Source organism: Orcinus orca, chromosome 2 (assembly GCF_937001465.1).
Source record: "Orcinus orca chromosome 2, mOrcOrc1.1, whole genome shotgun sequence".
Taxonomy (NCBI): Eukaryota; Metazoa; Chordata; class Mammalia; order Artiodactyla; family Delphinidae; genus Orcinus; species Orcinus orca.
The window spans coordinates 75299561-75319556 of NC_064560.1; the positions used below are offsets into that span (position 1 = coordinate 75299561).

The 19996-nt window shown below is 47.6% G+C and overlaps 1 protein-coding gene across 5 annotated transcripts in view; it reads right to left on the reverse strand.

The window, feature by feature from the left end:
- Nucleotides 1-19996, reverse strand: part of ADAMTS17 (ADAM metallopeptidase with thrombospondin type 1 motif 17) — a 353876-nt gene that overhangs the window by 113104 nt on the left and 220776 nt on the right. For all 5 annotated transcript variants that reach the window (XM_033431430.2, XM_049706098.1, XM_033431429.2 and 2 more), the window contains one exon: nucleotides 7635-7801. In XM_033431430.2, coding sequence (XP_033287321.1) covers nucleotides 7635-7801 — 167 coding nt within the window. The remainder of the gene's footprint in view (nucleotides 1-7634; nucleotides 7802-19996) is intronic.

Genomic DNA, 19996 nt, shown 5'->3' on the forward strand with positions numbered 1-19996 from the left:
ACAGAAGGTTTTGGTAAATATTTTCATCTTTCTATATAAACTTTAGAGTCAGTTTGTTGATATACCCAAAATAACTTGCTGGAATTTTCATCAGGATTGCCCTGAATCTCTATATCAAATTGGAAAGAATTGGCATCTTGATATCTTTCCATTGATATGGAATATCTCCCCATTTTTATAATTGTTTTAGTTCATTCATCAGAGTTTTGTAGTTTTCCTCATATAGATCTTATACATATTTTGTTAGACTTATACCTAATTATTTCATTTTGGGGGTGCTAATGTAAATGGCATTGTGCTTTTGTTTTAAGAATTTCAGCAGTGTTCCTTTTATTTTTTATTTTTATTTTTTGGCTGCACGGCACAGCATGCAGGATCTTAGTTCCCCGACCAGGCCTCTGTAATAGAAGCACAGAGTCTTAACCTCTGGACTGCCAGGGAAGTCCCTGGCGTTGTTTTTTTAATTTCAAACTCCACTTGCTCATTGTTGTTATATAGGGAAGCGACTGACTTTCGTACATGTACCTTATATCCTGCAACCTTGCTATAATCCCTTACTAGTTCCAGGAGGTATTTTCTGTTGATTCTTTTGGATTTTCTACATAGATGATTATGTCATCTGCAAATAAAGATAGTTTTCTTTCTTCCCAATCTGTATACAGTAAGTCCCCTACATATGAACCTTTAAGTTGCGAACTTTCAAAGATGCGAATGTATTATAAACCTATTTCAGTACAGTACTAAATAGCCGATTGTGTTAGTTGGGTAACCTAGGCTAACTCTGTTGGACTTACAAACAAATTGGACTTATGAACGTGCTCTCAGAACTGAACTTGTTTGTATGTAGGAGACTTACTGTACCTCTTATTTCCTTTTCTTGTCTTATTGCATTAACTAGGACTTCCAGTATGATGTTGAAAAAGTAGTGGTGAAAGGGGACTGCCTTGCCTTGTAATTGATCTTTGTAGGAAAGCTTCAGGATTATTTATTTTTTAATAAATGAATGGATTTTGTTCTTTTGTACACAACTGAGAAAGATAAATGCACCTTTTCTCTCTTTCTCTCAGTCACCGAATTCTAATGTGGTTTATACAATTATTTTGCAAAGGAACTTTCAGAGAGAGAAACACCAACATCTTTGTGCTGTCTCTGCAAGGCCCTTTGTCTCCACCATGAAACTTCCCCAGTGGGTCCTTCTGGTGGTCTCAGGTGAGCAAGGGCAGGGGTGAAAAAAAAAAAGGCTTCTAGAGCTGACTTGGCCTCAGTAGACCATGGCATCCTAGCTGGAGAGTTCTTGTCAGAGCAGACATGTTGTCTTATCAAGGTTCTGGAGCTTTTGTGATAGGGGGACATTCACTAAACTGTCACTGTGGTCAACAGCTTTCCATAGAGCTCCTCTCCCATGGAGCGCTGCTGATCAACATGATCAACAAAATAAGTCTTGTCTTAGAACACTAGAAAGAAGCTACAGGGGTACAGTGGAGATGTTCAACTTGGCTGTTCCAGTTAGCGGTGGAGGGAAAAATCTGCTGTGAAGGGTAGATTCCCAGGTAAGCAAAGTAACAATGATTTGTTTATTCATTTAACAAACATGGATGGAGCCCCTCTCTCACACAAGGCACTCTTTTGGCACTGCTTGGGAAAGAAAGATGAGTCATGCATGCCTTTCAAGGCCCTGGTGGTCTTACAGACAAGTACACGGCAAACCCCCAATGAGGCAGACTGTGAAAAGCTCATGGGTCTGATCTGAGCTGTCAGACGACAGGGCATACTAGAAGGAATGATCCATTTCTCCAGCTGGCAAGCTGGGGGCAGTTGTCCCTCCATTTAGATGGAATAACCCAAGATGGTAGCCAGTGAAAGGAGAACTATGGGAGACTGAAATGTAAACTGAGATCAGGTTCTGGGAGGCTAACTTGACAAGATTTTGGAGGTGCTCTTTAGGACCCTGAGGTTTCCTTTGAGCATCTCAGAGAGCCACTGAGACAGAGGCAGCACACAGCCTCCATCTTGAATGGATGGGTATACCTTCTCCACATACTGGGCTTCCTCTAGTGTTTCACTGTAAGGATGGATCCCTTGGACAAAGCAGTTTCAAAACTATGGATTACATTTAAACTGAAGTGCTGCCTCAATATCTGGAGTCACTGAGCTTTGAGGAGATTCATTCAGTAGCAGTAGTAATGATGATGGTGCCATGCAGCATGCTAAGTAGTGTCTACGCATTTCAGGTGGGTGCTGTCATCATTCTATCTTACAGACGAGCGCACAGGCTCAGAGAACGTGCATGGCTGCCCAGAGTCCCTCAGTTGGCAGAGCCAGACCCTGGCCTCTTCGTCCCATCCTGGTTTCTTTCCACCATCACTGTTTTCTTTCTGAACGGAGAACTCTGGGGGTCAAAGATACCAAGGGGGCAAAATGGTGCTGCTGAAAACAAACCGCCAGTTTTATGAATGTTTATGAGTGTATACTCTGATTTAGGCAGAGATGAAAATGGGATTTGGGTAGAAAAGTAGAGGCTCTTTTGAGGTAAGTTAGAAAGACCAGACTTGAAAGGGATGAAGATCCCTTTCTGGGCTCTTTGGTGTGAACATCAGGGAAGTAGAGACTCTGCAAAGCAGGTGGTCCCAACCTCAGATGGAGGGGATTCTGACCATGACCCCAGGCAACAAGGTACACTCAACTCCACCTGTATTCCACTCTCCCACCTGCAGACACCATCCCCTGTGGCTACAGTAGTCTGGGAGCCCCAGGCCCCACAACAGAGTCCAGAGGTAATACTTCCTTCCTCTGCTCAGCTGGAACTCCCTCCATTTGTCCATCTCCTTTCCTGAGGATTCTGCTCAGAATTCAGGGCACCTCACACCTCTAGGAAGGTGTAGCACTATGTCCCAAAGCAACTCAGGATAAACTTTATAAAACTCGAGGCAGCTCAGAACCTCTTGAAATTCTCTGAATATTCCCCTCCAAGCTGCCCTGGGTGGGCAATTAATCTCCTGATAAATGACATGAGGTGCTGGATTTCAGCTTTGGGCAGTGTCAACACTCCTACATCCACAGTTGTACAGAAGGAGGTCAAATCTTCTTAAAAGTTATACAACCATACACTCTAAGGAAAGAAGCTTGGAACATCCCTCTTGCCTGGCTGATGTGTGCTGAGATTAAATTCGGATTGAGGCTGACTGTTTGGGGTGGGTCCCAGCTTCTCACTGGTTCACTTGTCGTCAGGACTTACACTTGGATGGGGAAGCCACAGACAGGGAATGTGAGATGGACTTGGGGTCTTAAGAGCCACACCACCACATCTGCTTGGTGGGGGCTTGGAGGGCTCCCCCGCTGTGCTCCAGGATGCGGATGGTGCAGACAATACTTGTGGCTCTTAGTGCTCTTGTTCTTTCTCTGCCAGTGGTTACAAACTCTTACGAAGGTGGAGACACTAAGGTTGAGGTCATCACAGGTGCTCACCCCAGCCCTTCCTGGCCCTCTGTGGGGTATACACGCTGAGGAGGGTGCTCAGCTCCTTACCCCCAAAGCTGCTCACCATGACCCCATAGCCAGGCCTCAGCTGATTGGACCAGCAGTGGCCACATGACTGTGGCTGGGCCAATCAGAGTCTTTCTCCCCACCACAACCTCATAGGCAGGCCTCATGGGGCCTCAGTTGATTGGACCAAGAATGGCCACCTGACCACAGCTAGACCAATCAGTCTCTCTCTCCTGGGAAATCAGCACTGAAATTAGATAGAGAGGTTCTGTCTGCTCATGGTTGATGATGGGTCTCTAAGAAGTCTACACTTCCTCATCCACAATTCAGAAATTCAAAAGCTCTGAAAACTGCAAGCATTTTTTTTTTAAACATATTTGGCAGATACATTAGACAGCAAAATTAGCCTTGACTGACGTGAGACTGTTGGTAGTACTCAGTATCCCACTTAGAGACTGTTCATGGGTTGCCTGGTAGAGATGTCTGTGTGTCTGACTGTGGGGTGCTTCCCAGGACCCCACTGGGATATTAAATAATATATATTTGATGCATGTTGTTATTTTTCTAACACCTAAAATGCTCTGGACTCCCAACCACATCTGGCCCCAAAGGATTTGAATACAGGATGAAGACTTCATAAAAGGTGCAGTGGGCTGCCCATCAGCCTGTAGGCGGACAAGTTGTGAGAAAGCCAGTCTATAGCAGGAGCAGGAAGAAATGGGTCACAAACGCAGGCTGTGGCGAACACGGAGAGAAGGTCCTGACATCTTCAGAGGCCCTGGCCCCAGACCTTCATCCCGGCCCTGGGGACCTGTGAGATACCCTGCATCTTCGCAACCACTCTCTTTTTCATTAAGCAGCTCTAGCCGGAGTGGTCAAGCTGGAGTCAGAGAGCCCTGACCATCAGACCTTCCATCCCTTGGGAGGCTCAGACCCAGAGGGGGTTCTACCATGTCGGGGAGAGGCAGCTGGGAGAGGGAGCTGGGAAAGCACCTCCACGTCCAGACACAGTCTTTGCCAAGGCCTCTGACACTTCAATGGGCACGTGGCCTGCTGCCCTGGGCGGGGAGGACTAAACTCTTGAAGGCTTCCACTTAAATGAGATTCCACAGGGAAAGCAGAAAGGGGGTGGGTTTGGCAACAGGCCATCTCAATGGGTTTCTGTCTAAAGGCTTTTCCACTTAGAAATATTTTCTAAGGAAAGTCTTTGTCTTCTTTTGGAGGTGGTACGAATTTGTGGTCCTGAGCCCTCCCTTGGAAAATCTACCTCTGCAAGAATTCCCTTTTTTTTTTTTTTCAATAAGAGGAAAAAGAAAAAAATATAGCTTCCCCTTTCTTGAACTGTGCGTCACTCGCCAAAGAATTCCACAGCGATAGCAACGCTATGAATAGGGCAGTCATAATGGGCTTCAGAAGAGCCCAGAGCCCAACCACAGGAATCGTTCCTCTCATGGCTGAGCTAGAATTGTGCCTTTTATAAACCGAGTTGTGAGAGGAACACTTATAATCTCTATTCTCCCCCTACCTTCTGAATTGGGCATTTATTATTTTGTTTTTATCCTCATGAAATGCTTCTTAAAACAAAACAAAAAAACCGCTGGCTTCTGTTTATATTTGAGAAGGAAATGAAACCAAATATGCAAGAAGTCATGACAATTCCACCCTAGAGGGGGATGTGTCAAGCTACCCTTGCAAAGCCCTGTACTTGGGGTCTCTCCTTCAAAGGCAGAGTGCTTACTGTCCTTATCAAGTAGGGTTCCACTTTTCAGATCAAAGGTGGTGGCACTCTGGCTGTAATTATTTATTGCTTTGGCAGAAACAAAAAGCGAGTGGGTAAAAACACATTCTGAACACAATGAGCTTCCCCAAATAGCTGTACTTGGAGGCTTCCTGTAAGGGGGATCTGGGCAGACATCAGCCTCAGCCTCTGTAATGATAAGGAACCAAGGAGCTCAGTGATCCAAAAGTGGTTAGAAGTAAAATAGAAGTTTAATCTGGACTTGGAGAAATCTGTGGAAAAACAGACATTTCAGTGGGATTTCTGCATTGCATAAATGAGGCAGGAAAACTGAAAACTGGAGCAAGAGACCAAGGAAAGAATAACAAGGCCTTGCACATGGCAGAGAGGAAATGAGAGTGGGTGAGTCCGTCTTAGACCTGACCTCTTCTTGCTCCCAAGACGTGGGAGAGGACAGACAGGGGACCTAAACCATCCTTATCTGGTAGTCTGGGGATGGTTGAAGGTTTGGAAATGAAGCTGCTTCTCATCAAAACCTGCCACTGCGCTGCAAACACGGCAGCCCCTGCCAGCAATATCTTCCTTCCGATTAGGGGTCCGAGTGCGCCTGGGACGTCTAGAAGCCTCAAATGTCTTCCTGCATCAGACGAATGCCCAGGCAGAGCCACAAGGCTCTTTTGTGAGCCCCAGCTTCCAGCTGCCTGTCCCCTGTTTGGGAGCACGGGTCTCCCTCTCCCTAGTCTGCAGGGAAAGCCGAGGGTGTGAAGGCTCCATCTCCCTGGAAATCTGCTGGTTAGGCAACAGGGTGGCTATAATCACACAGCTCCCAGAGGTAGTGGTCTTTGTAAAAAAGGAAAACGTCTGGGGGAGCTCCCCGATGCTTTAAAATGAGCCCGCGGCTGGGTGGGCTGGTATTCTCTGCTCTGGTTTAGAACATCCCACGTCAGTTTGAAGGTGACGGGTCAGGTTGTTGGGTTAAAAGCTGTGGATCTGAGGCCAGTATTCCCTGTGCTGCCTGGGTCTACCCCCGTCACAGTTATGCACGCTTGAGCTTGTAACAGAGTGTATATTTCAGAGGTTCTTCAGATCACAGGGAAGAAACCTAAGTCCTGGCACAGGAACCTCATTCTCCTGCAAAGTATTCTGCCTCCTGCAAAATACTTCAGAGGCTGTGTAAAAATCAGGCCCAGTTGCTTGAGTTCTTATTGAAGCATCCTCACTCAGCACTCGTGAAATCTTTCTGTCTTACTGGAAGCCAGCTGGTTATCTTCTGAGTCAGCTCCTCTGGAATTGAGCTCAGTTCCCCCCCTGCTCCTCATGCAGCAGCTTAGACATGTCACGTAACCTGTAACCTCTCACCTTCTGCACGGGTGGTTTTGCATATTTAATGAGATGATATGAGCAGAGCTAACTTGAGCCTGGCACATGGTATGCTCCATAAATGGGACCATGTTGTCATCATTATAACACACTCTTGTTTCCTGAAGATGAACAGAATTTTAAGCATAAAAAACCCTGAACTAGGCCCTGGGAGATCCTTATGGACAATAAACAAACATCACATATCCTATAGACCTGATACCCCACCTCGAATTTTATCAGCCACTGGAAATGCTTGTAATGTCCAGTGGGCAGAGTCTCTTGATTTGGGAGAAAACTCTGGGAAAGAAAATGTGACCTGTGCTTATTATCATCTTCCCCAAGTTGTAAACTGTCCTGGAACAAAACAAATACAAACACATAGATACAATAAACAGAGTAGTGGTTACCAGAGGGGAAGGGGGGTAGGGGGAGGGTAAAGAGAGTCAACTGTATGGTGATGGATGGAAACTTAACTGCTGGTGGGGAGCACACTGTAGTGTATACACAAGTGAAAAATATAGTGTTGTACACATGAAATTTACATAATGTTATAAACCAATGTTACCTAAGTTAAAAAAAAAACAACTTTACCCAAACACTCCAGTCAAGGAGTAAGAGCCAACCCAAGATGAACCAAGAAAAGAAATGCAAGAAAGCGTCACCACTGGAAAGAGAAACAGCAGACACACAAACCTGCTGTCCTGCTCCTGCAGAGCCTCGCTCTCCTCAATGCTGGCCTGGGCCCAGCAGCACGGGTATTAGATGGCAGGCTGCCAGCGTACCCGCCTTGCTATGAACATAACGGGGGTAGGGGGCGGGCAGGAGGTATCTGGTCCACTGCCTGCCTCACAGCTGCTTTTGGGAAATCTCAGAGCTGGGTCATCCAAGTTCAACTCCCTGTGGGTCCACGGCTGAGCTGGGCAGGACTGGAGTGTCCTCTTGGGTGGATTGTGGGGGTGGGGATGCCCTGTGGGTTTTCCTAGGAGGTGTTTATGGTCTTGGGGAGCGGGGGAGGGAGGCCGCTCTGAAAGGATGCGCCATATGCCTTTACCGTCAACCACCACTGCTGTCAGCAGGCCCTTCTTCTTGCTGCTCAGCCGGTCATGCATCTGGCACTGCTGGTCACGGAAGCTGGGCAGGCCCTTGGGGCAGGGCAAGTTCTCACAGACCGCGTGCTCCACACTTGCGCCCAGGCAGTGCGTGCCTCCAGGCCCCGGGCTAGAAGGAAGAGAGTGGTCTGCGTTAACCAGACAGGCTGCGGAAATAGCAGGGGTGCTCGGGGTTCGGCCTCTCTTTCCGGAGGGGGAAGGGGCAGGCGAAGTTTCCAAAGCAATCCCCCTCTCCTCTTACACACCAACTCTCAGCAATCCCAGGCCCACGATGATGACATGTTAAGTGAGCCATCAGAAAAATGCATCCAAGAACTGTAAATCAAGGTCATCTGGAATTAGAATACAGTGAGGATCAATCAGTTCACCAAGACGCACAAATTGTGTCTTTCATCTGAACTTAAAACTTGACCATCTGTAACACTGAAAACCCCAAGGGGAATTTTTGGTGTGTGTGGGTTTTTTGATTTTTTGTCTCCTACAAAATGAAGACCTTTAAGTGGCTCCTAGCTATACTCCAGAGGTCACTAAGTTTCAGGATGGGTAAATAAATAGCTCTCATTTACTCTGTAATGAAAAGAATAAGAATGACTAATTCACTTGTTCATGGGCTTTGGGTAGAGACCAGCCGGATCCCAGTTTTGCACCCTTTACCTGGCAAGCGTGAGACCACATGTGCTCCATGCTGTGGTCTTGGGCTCTAGATGCTCTGTGCTTAGTCTGGGGCTTTAACCAGTGCTGGAGACCCAGTTGTGTTCTCTGGCCATGTCTGCACATGGGAGGGGCACTAAGGAGGAGCAGCAGGACCCTGGCCTAGCTGGCTGACGCTGTCTCTGCCCGGCTCTTCCACGAGGCCCTGGATGTCCTCTTAGGACTCTGACCTGGGCAACCTCAATGGTACCCTTCACCTCCACGATGCCAAGAGCATCACGATGGAGTAAGACTGTCCCCACCCCCTCGCACCATTCCCCCAGCACATTTTTATTGAAATTCAGCACAAATCACACCTGCTCCACTCAATGACTTTTCACAAACTGTACACACCTGTTAGCAAGGTGACATTTTTTGATACACTAACTATTTCATTTTGAATATTTCCTTTCCTCTCTCTGCCATTTCTTGTGTTCAGACAGTAAGACCACCCTATGATGATTGCCTTATGGAAGAGATATGACAGCAGAAGGGGGCAAAAGTCTTTAGGCTTTTGTGTCACAATAATCTACACAAACTTTCTCTGCAAAGGGCCAGACAGTCCATTTTTTTGGCTTTGTGGGCCATGCAGTCTCTGTTGAAACTACTCAATTCTGCCACTGCTGGCCAAAAGTAACAAAAGACAATGTGTAAACAAAAGGGTGTGGCTATGTGCCAATCAAACTTTATTTACAAAACCAGTGGTGGGCCAGATTTGACCCATGGGCCATAGCTTGCCAGCCCCTGGTCTACATAAATGTGTTCAAGGAAACATCTGGAGTAGGAGGAAAGGCGCCGCTCATACCTCCATGCCCACCTCATACACCCCAGACAACAAACACCTCTCCCACCTGGGAGTGGAGGCAGCCTTGAGAGATTACATACGCTAGGGGCTCCACAGAGGGTTCTGAGTTTTGATCTCAAAGTTAGGGAACAGCAAAACCTCTCTAAGACATCTAGAAGAGAGGGATCCTTTGTTCGTTTGCCTGCCCATAGTACCAGGGAGGCAGCTAGAGCTCAGGGAAACGACTGCATGGCATGCTCGGATAGGTGGAGCCTCAGACCACCTCCCCAAGAGCCCCAGGCCCAAGTGCCAAGTGTGGGTAGATGAATGTATTTCTATGCCACAAACCATGGTGCAGAAGGAACAGAGGGGGGCTGGCCCTGATGAACCATGTGGACCAGCAAGAGGGACATCTTTTCTGCAAGAAGCGAGTTGCACATCCCATGGCTGGGACCAGAGAAGAAATGGGTGAGGCAGAGATGCTCTATGGTAAGAAGTTGTGGGTTGAATTATGTCCTTTCTAAAATTCATATGCTGAAGTCCTAACCTCCAGAGCATCAGACTGTGACCTTACTTGGAAATAGGACCACTGCAGGTGTAATTAGTTAAGATGAGGCCATACTACAGTAGGGTGAGCTCCTAATTCAGTGTGAATGGTGTTATTATAAAAGGGGGAAATCTGGAGACAGACACCCACAGGGAGAACACCATGTGAAGATGAAGACAGAGATCAGGGTGATGATTCTACACTCTAAGGAATGCCAAAGATTGCCAGTAAACCACCAGATTCTCCCTTACAGCCCTCAGAAGAAGCCAACCCTTCCAAACCTTGATTTTGGACTTCTAACCTCCAGAACTGGGAGAATAAATCTGTTGTTTATGCCACCAGTTAGAGGGTTGTTACAGCAGCCCTAGGAGATGAATACAACAGACATCACAATAACCAGATGCATCCTCAACCGAACTTAGATGCGGACTCAGGGAAAATGGGGCAAAAACTCCTGAAGTGATCAGGAATCCAACATGGACTAGAATGGAGTGCAAAACTACAAATTAGGTTGTTGCTAAAAAAATAAAGGAAGCTACATTTCCTACACACCTTAGGGTATGGACTGAGATTTGCACATGTCATGTAATTAACTTCCTGAATTGTCATCAAGCTTTGTTTTAGTTTCCTTTTTAATTTCCTCCATCAATTGAGTTTCCCAGATTTACGTCTGACTGACCCTCATATACCAACTACCTTTATGCCTCACAGCAGGTAGGTGGAGAGTAGATTAGATGTGACATAAGAGAACTCCTGGATCCAGCAGAGAGTGCGCCTGAGAGGGGGCAGCCCATGAGATACCACACGTGCCTCAGGATGCTTCCCTCCTGAACTTATCCTCTTTCTTCTCCACGTCCAATCTTCTCCCACAGGCAAGTCTCCTTTCAGCCCCCATCTGGCTCACTGCCCCATCTTCCCCACTCCCTGATCCCTAACTCTCTGCCCATCCTTAAGGATACCTCCATCCTGCAGCCTATTTTTCTTTCCTACCTGGAACCTCTCCTGACCCTGCTTGGGTCTCTGCTATGCTGCTTATCATCAACCTTGTGAAATAGTCAGCTGAGTTCCTGTTTTCCTCTTATTCCTCTGCATCCTCAAGCAGAGAATCCTACATAGGCTGGTCTTTAATAAACAGTAGTTAGACTGAATTGAACTATATTATCAGAATTTATCTTAAAAGGATCAAAAGACAAAGTGATGTCAGGGAAAATGGTGAAGTAGGAAGCACCAAGAATCTCTCCACCTGTACCAAAACTGTATTGGCAAAAACTGCCTGAAGTAACTATTTTGAAACTCTGGAGTCTATCCGAAAGCTTGTAGCCTCCAGGAGAAAGCTTGGCTGGTAAGATGCGGCTAATTTTGGTCAATTTCAACCTTGAGTGTGGTAGTGGCTATCTGTACACCATGTCCCCTCCCCATGGCAGGTAGCTGTGCCTACATTCCTAGTGTGGCTTGCTGGAGCCAGGGTGGACAATAAGGACCTTGTCCTCCAAATATCAGAGTTCTGTGTTCTGATTGCTCAGTGCTGCTTTTGATTTCTGAGGTACGGGCATAAGGGCTGGGCACCACTGCTGCAATCCCTACCAGCTGCAGCCCCTACCAGGGAATTTCAGTGAGCAATACATTTAAAAAAATTCTTTTTCTCCTTTTAGGAGCCAGATATTTAAGGATTAGGTTATTCAGAAGCAACTGCATATATGGGAAAATTTAGAAAGCCACTAGGTTTTCCCAAGAAGAGATGAAGGCTCAGAAAAGGCCAGAGAAGACCTTACACTTCTTCAGTTTGATCCCCAACACAGAGAAATTTTTCAGTAGCAAAGAAACGGTAAATCCGGGAAGAAGGAGGAGAAGCTGATTTCCAGAGGTACATTGTAAGATTCAAATGTCCAGTTTTTAACAAAACAATCACAAGGCATATAAAGAAACAGGAAAGTATGGCCCATTCAAAGGAACAAAATACACTGGTAGAAACTGAAGGAAGCCCAGAGGTTGGGCTTACTAGACAAAAACTATAAAACAACAGTCTTTAAGATGCTCAAAGTGCTAAGGGAAGACGTAGACAAAGACAGGAAAATGATACATGAAAGAGTGAGAATATCAATAAAGAGATAGAAATTATAAACAGGAAAAAAACCTCTGAAGTTGAGAAGTACAATAACTGAAATGAAAAATTTACCAGTTGAGTTCAAAAGCAGATTTGAAAAGGCAGAAACAAAAATCAGGAATATACATTTGTTCTATGAATTTGTCCTATGAATTGAAATATTGAGTCTGGGGAATGAAAAGAAAAAAGAATAAAGAAAACTAAGCAGAGGGGATCTGTGGGAAACCAGTAAGGGGACTAAGATACACATTATGGGAGTCTCAGAAGGAGAAAAAAGGAGCAGAGAGATTATTTGAAGAAATGATGGCTTAAAACTTCCTGAATTTGAAGAAAGACATGAATCTACAATTCAAATAGGATAAATTCACTGAGATGCACTATAATTAAACTGTCAAAGGACAAAGAGAGAATCTTGAAAGCAGCAAGAGAGTAGCAACACATCACAGACAAGAGATCCTCAGTAAATTACAAGCCTATTTCTAATCAGAAACCCTGGAGGCCAGAAGTCAGTGGGTTGATACATTCAAAGTTCTCAAAGAAAAAAAAAATCTATCAACTAAGAGTTCTATACCCAGCCAAAACTGTCATTCAAAAGTGAGGGAGAAATTAAGATATTCCCAGATAAGCAAAAGTTGAGGAAGTTTTTTACCATCAGACCTGCCCTAAAAGAAATGCTTCAAGTTCAAATGAAAGGACACTAGATGGTAACTTGAAGCCATATGAAGAATTAAAGCTCTCCAGTCAAGCAGCATGATGCTAAGCTTTATCAGAACCAGCTACTAGAGAGACCCTAGAGGAGGGACAGGCTTTGTCTCTGGTTCTGATATGTGACTTCTCCCTGTAGGCTCCTGTGGCCTGTGATGCATGCCACCTCCCTCTAGGCAGCTTCCGAGGGCAGCTTCTGAGCACACCAACACTTTGGGAAAATTCTCAGCCTGGTCTCACATGCAGTTTCTCCTTTGGACGGTTTTCCCTGACACCACTAAGTGTGACTTCCCAGAGATTTCCACCAGGGCAGCACCTCTGCAAACGTCTCCCTCATCCAGTGGGCCCTGGTTGTACCCTCTCCCACAAGTCCAAGGAATTTCAGCCCTGGGTGTGTGTGTGAGGGGGGCACCCTCATCCATATTTGTTCCTTCCTTGGGTGCCCTGCCTCAGACCTGAAGATAGGGGCTGCTTCCTGTATCTGCTCTTCCTGTGTCTCTAGAGTTCTTTACATCTTAGCAGCTAATTCCCCAATACTACAATCACCTGTTATAGCTAATGCTTTTTTACATTAAACTTTCCCTGTTCAAAAAAAAGACCAAAAGAGTTGATTTTTCTAGTTTTCCTTTGGGTCACTATTTTGAACAACATGGGAAAAGGGAGAAGCAATCCACAAGCAGCATGATTTTCTACCCAAATCATCCCAGTTTCAATATGTTGATCTGTGGCAGGACCCTGCACTCAGCCCACTCACTCCTTAAGATGGTGTCAATAACATAGGCCATCTGAGTGTTACCGTGACACCAGTGAGCGCCTCCTGGGTATACACTGGTGCTGAGACCACAGAAAGAGGCCCCCTATACATGCCATAAAGAAGACAGAAGAGAATCTTTGCAGGAGGAAGGCATGTCTGACAGGAAGGTCCACAAGTAGCTTATGAACAGAAGTTCTGGGGGAAGACTTGGAGGAGGGGCCAGCTTTACCAAGGAACCCATGCTAGGTGAGTGGACCAAGCTTGAGTTGTATGGACACAGGGCCTTCAGGAGATGCTGTGTTGGGGCTGCAAACACAGGCAGGAGAGATCACCCTCCCGAAGTCTGAGGAGCAGAGGGCTGGGGTTCCCACTTACCCTGAGTTATACAGTGTGGATAAAATACAAAGCACCTAGGAAGGCCAAAATAACAGAAACCAAGCTTGACATGGCTAAAATGAAGGATGGTTACCATAATAGGATTGGTGGTAGAATAGAGTCGTCTGTTTCTGAGAGCTGATGTAGGTCCATGACCGACGCTCAGCCTTTCCCACAATGGCTGGAAGGGCTCCAAGGCTCCATGAGGACCCTTGGAAATGCAAGGGGAGGTGGCAGCATATTGAAATCTCATCCTTGAGGACATAGGTAAGAACAGAGGCACTTTCACATTAACAGTGATCATACACTAATATGCCCAGAGGGCTTACACTCTGCCTGCTCTCCATAACCGTTACCTCATTAAGTCGGCACAAAGAATCAGAAGAGGGATCCTCACTGCATCCTTCAGATGAGGAAACCAAAGCTCCAATATGTTAAATGACGCACAGCGGGGAAGTGAGTGGTGGAGATAAGAAAGTGTGACTCACAAGTGCTCCTGGTTGCAGCAGGAGCAGGTTAGGGATGGGGGCTATCCACTGGCTCCTGTGAGGCGAGGAATGCCAGCCTCACCCACTGAGACAGGCATGGGGGGTGTGATGGATTTTCAAGATGCTTCTCCAATATCAATCCCCAATTTCTATTTGTACTCTATCAGGACTTTCTTAATATGAACAAATTACAGTTAGGGGAACCACTGTCAGAAACCAGTGTCAGAACAGTGTCAGAACCACTGTCAGAAACCAGAAACCAGTGCCTGCGCCGGTCAGGCACCACAGTAACCACCTGCATGAGTTATCTTACAACACGAGGTCCTGGTAAGGGATGTAGAACTAACAAGCTACCACCATCCAGAAGAATTCGGGAAAGGTCAGAAGGAGAGAGGAGATGCCATTCCATATGTCCTGCCAACCTCCCAGAATCCTTCTCGCTGGAATCCATCTTGGCTGAGCAATGCACGTGCCACCAGGAAGGACCCTGAGTCAGAATGATTGGCCAGAGACAACCCGGAAACTAATCCCATCACCCTAAAACCCAAGACTGCGAGCCACGTGGCAGAGCAGTCCTCCTGGGTTCTCTTACCCTGCTGCTCTCCGCCTGGGCACCCCTTCCCAATAAAGTCTCTTGCTTTGTCAACATGTGTGATTCCTCAGACAATTCATTTCCGAGTGTTAGACAAGAGCCCACTCTTGGGCCCTGGAAGGGGTCCCCCTTCTTGCAACAGTAGGAGTTTAGACATAAACCCAAATGACTGGAACAGGCAGGTCACAGGAAAGGATATCCAAGTGGCAACTACAGACACAATCAGATGCTCAGCCTCACTGCTTATGAAAGAAACGCACAGGACAACCTCAACAAGATACCACTACACACCCACCAGAACGGTCAGAGTGGAAAAGACATACAGCACCGAGCACTGGGGAGGCTGGGGGCAGGTGGAAGCTTACTGCTGCTCAGGGCAAGGGGATGGCATGGCCACTCTGCAAACCAGGCCCTCACCCTGTCACACACGCACCAGGAGCCAACACGCACCTGCATGCATGCCCAGCACATGCGCTCCACCGTGATGAGCAATGCTGTGCTGGGAGCCACATACTCAAGGGTAGGTGCCCTTTCTGCACATTACACCATCAGATAGATGTTTAAAACAAGGAAAAGCATAAGGTAGAGAGGCTGGGGGGAGAACCCGGAAAGCGGAGAGAAAATTCGGAGAGAAAGCCGAGTCCCTCTGAGCTCCTGTTGGGTAGGACCGGCTCCTGCCAGGTGGGTCCCAAGGGCCCCAGGCAGACCCAGCACAGTGCAGGGAAGCACGAAGGTCTGCTCAGATGATCAGCATCACAGACAGCAGGTCTGCCCTTTCCCTAGATGACAGGCAGCATTCAGGTGGAAGGAAGAGCAAGAGGCAGCTGAGCGGCAGCGCTTTTGGGTTTTTTGCTCTGCTCTATTGAATGAAGGTAGATCAGAAGATAAAGCCACCACAGTGGTTAAGACCCGCTCACCACCCAGAGACAGGGTGACTTCAGCGTTTCTGCCTCCTGTTCTTGCACCAAGAGCTCCGAGGAGCAAGCAGGGCACAGCCGCGGGATCAAAGTGCTGCAGGGCTACTAATGCCCCCGCAGGGCAGCCGCCGTCCTAGTGTTAAGGCCTCCTCTGAAAAGCACCAAGTAACACATGGAACTTAGGCTCAAGTGCAGAAAACTGTGATTTTTAAAAACTGTCCCTGTGAGTACCTGATACGTTAAAAGCACACGTATGGGGGTTTCACTGTGGAAGCAAAAAGCCATTACAGGAACATAACTTCACTCCCCAAGGTCTTGGGAGGAGGTGGGCTGCTTTCCTTCCTGATGCTCAGGGTGTGGACGCTGTGTGGTGACCCTAACGCACTCCTGCTTCTAAGATCCACTCACCTCCCCATCCTTCCTGTGCAGAGCTGGCTTTTCACACAAGATCAATGGAGCCTTTTCTCCCCACCCTACTCCTCAGCCATCCCCCAAACACAAGCCTCCTGATGGGGTACCAGAACTCACATTAGAGATGAACTCTCTGCATTGCAGTCTTTTGGCAAAATGTCCCACTGACAGCGACACAAATTATGTCAGGAAAGGACAAGCTTAGGAAGCTGGATTAAAAACACGGATGGTCCCCAAAGCCTTGATGTTAGTTGGCAAGAAATAAAAATTCCAATAGCTGTAAAGACCAAGACTAGAGAAAAAAATGGGGGGACTCTTTTGCCAGTATTTTGGACAGTGAATAAACCAGCTGCAGAAGATGGGAAAGGTGCCAGGAATATAAAGTGAAGGGGGTGGGGAGAGGGTGGTGGGAGAGTTCCAAGTAGGAGATGTACATAGCAGTGAGATTTGGACATTCTTGGGAAATCTCAAGGCAGTGAGCCTGGTGATTTAAGGAGTGAGCCGGGAGAGGACGTTGTTTTGGTCAGAGCTTGGCTTGGGGCCTCCATCAGCTGTGCTTTGTAACAATCACCACCTCAGGCCATTCTGCAAAAGCAGGCTGACAGCTACTGCCTGGACTTCAGCAAACCCTCTCTGCTCCTGCATCTCCCTGGGAAGGAACCAGGACTGCTGCAAAGCTGCCCCCCAAGGCCAGCCCCTTCTCTTCCCGTTCACCTGGGTGGTTCCATGAAGGTGAGAAACCTTGTAGAAAACTACAGGGGAAAAAGAGCCTGTTGCTTCAGAACAGGAAATGGAGCTACACTGTTATTGCAAAAGACTGGACCGACTACCAAGGCGTAACTATGATAGGAGCAAAAACATATTGTTTCTCTCACTTGGAATAAACAAAGCCAGATTATGTTTGGAGCTTGCTCTTGAGATGGCTCTGAGCACCTCTAGCTGTGAGCACAGCCGCACTGGGGCAGGGAAGGCACAGGTGAAGATGGCCCTCATGCCCAGGGGCACCTGGACCCCATTCCTGGCTGTTCACAGCTTGTGGGCCTCAGTGAGGCTAGATGGTGCAAGGGAAGGGGCCTACCTGGTGACCCACCTCCTTGGCATAATAATTCACAATAACCTTTGTGTTTTTTAAGGAAAGACAATATTAGATGTGTGTTTTGCAGCACTGGAAGATCAGAAAGTTCGCTTTTTCTCAGCAAGCATGCGTCTAGACAGTCAGGTGGTCAAGTACACATTACAGAGGGCTGGTCTGCTGTGGGCATGGAAGGAAGATGGGGCCCAACAGCTCAAAGGTCAGTGGGGGAGGACACAGTGAAAACAAGTGAGCAAATGCATATGAGTAATTATAAATCATTATAATACCTGTAACGTTAGGAAAGGGTGCAGAGAGAGCGTGTAGAGCAGGCACCCACCTCAGGCAGGGTGGTCAGGGGAGGAGACCTGTCTGAAGAGAAGACACAAAGAGGGCAAAGGAAGCCTGGAAGAGGGAAAGGAGCACCGACCCAGGTCCAGAGGTTGGGGCGTTGTGTCTGACAACAGAAAGGAGGTGCAGTAGGTTGAATAGGGTGGTGCCTTCCCCTGCAAAGACAAACCCACCCAGAACCTGCAAATGTGACCTTAACTGGGAAAAGGGTCTTGCTAGATATCATCAGGATCTCATAATTATGAGATGAGATCATCCTGGATTAGGGTGGCCCCTAAACCCAATGGCCAGTGTCCTGAGAAGAGAAGAGGTGGTGAGGAGAAGCACAGAGAAGACGTCCACATGAAGGCAGGGGCAGAGGCTAGAGTGGTAAGTCTATAGGGCAGAGAAGGCCGCAGCCACCAAGGGCAAGGGGACAGGAGAGCAATGGATTCTCCTTCAGAGTTTCAGGAAGGAATCAATCCTGCTGACACCTTGACTTCAAACTCCTGGTTTCCAGAACTGTGAGAGGATAAATTTATATTGTTTTAAGACACCAAGGGACTTCCCTGGTGGTGCAGTGGTTAAGAATCCGCCTGCCAGCGCAGGGGACACAGGTTTGATCCCTGGTCTGGGAAGATCCCACATGCCGCAGAGCAACTAAGCCTGTGCGCCACACTACTGAGCCTGTTCTCTACAGCCCGCGAGCCACAACTACTGAAGCCCATGAGCTTAGAGCCCGTGATCTGCAACAAGAGAAGCCACCGCAATGAGAAGCCAGCGCACCGCAATGAAGGGTAGCCCCCACTCACCGCAACTAGAGAAAGCCCACGCAAAGCAACGAAGACACAACACAGCCAAAAATAAATAAATAAAAAATAAAATAAATTAAAAAAAAAAGACACCAAGTCCTGGTAATTTATCATGGCAGTCACAGGAAACTAATACAGGGGCCACGGTGAAGAGCATGGATTTCATTCTAAGTGCAGCGGGGAGTGAACAAAAGGGCTGAAGCAGGAAGAGGTGTAATTGGCTTTACTGGTAAGTGGATGTCTCTGGCTTTCTGTGGAGAATGAATTTGGGGGCCGGGGGGATCATGTGGGAAGCAGGGAGGCTGATGCTGATCGTCCGAAAGGACACTGGAGCCTCGCCACTGGGTCCAAACCTGACCGGCCGTTGCCCAGCTGTGTGACCTGCAGCAAGTTACCTAACCTCCATATGATTCAATTTTTAACATGTGCAAAGGGGACAAAAAAGACGCCTCTCCCTTATGACAAATTTAGGTGATTTACTATGTGCAAATGTCTAGAAGGGAACCTGGCACCTAGACAGGGCCCTGTGTGCCCTGTTCTTATCATTATCAGAGATGGAGGAGGAAGAGAGGGGACAAGGGGCCATGCATGCACTCAGGGGCTTTGAACTCGACCTATGCAACAGCTGGTGGTGCTATTTACTGAGGGGGACGTGGGCTGGGAGGGGTGTTTGGGGGAGGAGAGATCGCAGCTTAGGAACCATCAGGTTTGAGGTGTCCAGGAGAAAACCAAGGGAGTTGGCGGGACTATGCTCCTATAGGGGGGCGGGGACTTTATCCAGTTTTGCTTATCTTAAGTGTACACCAAGCAGGGTCCCTGGCCCTGAGTTAGGGCCCTGTGCAGGTTTACTGAAGGCCACATGTTGGAGAGGCATCTCCGAGGAGGGTGTTCTCTCTCGGGTCCTTCTCCAGTTGCCCTGCCCCACGGGGTGTTGCTGGAAGACTTCCCTCCTGGAGATGTGTCAGAGCCCACAACCACCTGATGTGCTGAGACGCATAAAACCCCTCAGCTGTCTACATGCGGTAGTCCTACAGATTCCCCATTCCTCAATGATAAGATGTAGGAAGGGGACAAGGAGAGATGAAGTTCATGACCGCCAGTTGGGGGCCACCTGATAAAGCAGAGGCATGGAAGAAGGTTTTTAAAACAACTTTGGGATTTCCAGAACAGCCTCTTTATGGGGCCAATGGGCCTGGAGGGGTGGGGTGAGGATGCAGCATGGGAAATCCCATGGCAGTACAGGCCAGGGTGGGGGGTATGTTCACTCAGCCCTCTGAACTCAGGGGTCTTTAGGAGCCTCCTATCACAAAATGCCCCTGTGCCCAGAACAGAGAAAGCAGCTGGGGTGGGGACAATGGGCAGAGCCGAAGCATGGTTGGGGGGGGGGGGTGCGCCTTAGCTGATGTCATCTTCACAAAACACAAAATCAGGTCCCATGAAAATTGTGCCTAACACATTTGCTCAGCATTGATAACATCTTATTCTTGCAAGGATGCCTTCACCTAAACACAATCCTATTGTTGACCATCTTGGGACACAGAGTCCTTCCAGAGGTATTTAAAGGGTCAGATATTCCCCTACTATGACATTTACTGGGTGTCACCTGACCTGGGATGATGTATGTAATGTGCCAAAGGAGAGCAGTCCTTGAGAGCACCTGAGCTCCAATCACAAACATGAAGCACCCATGACAGCCACAGCCTTTGCAAACTGTGCTCTGCAC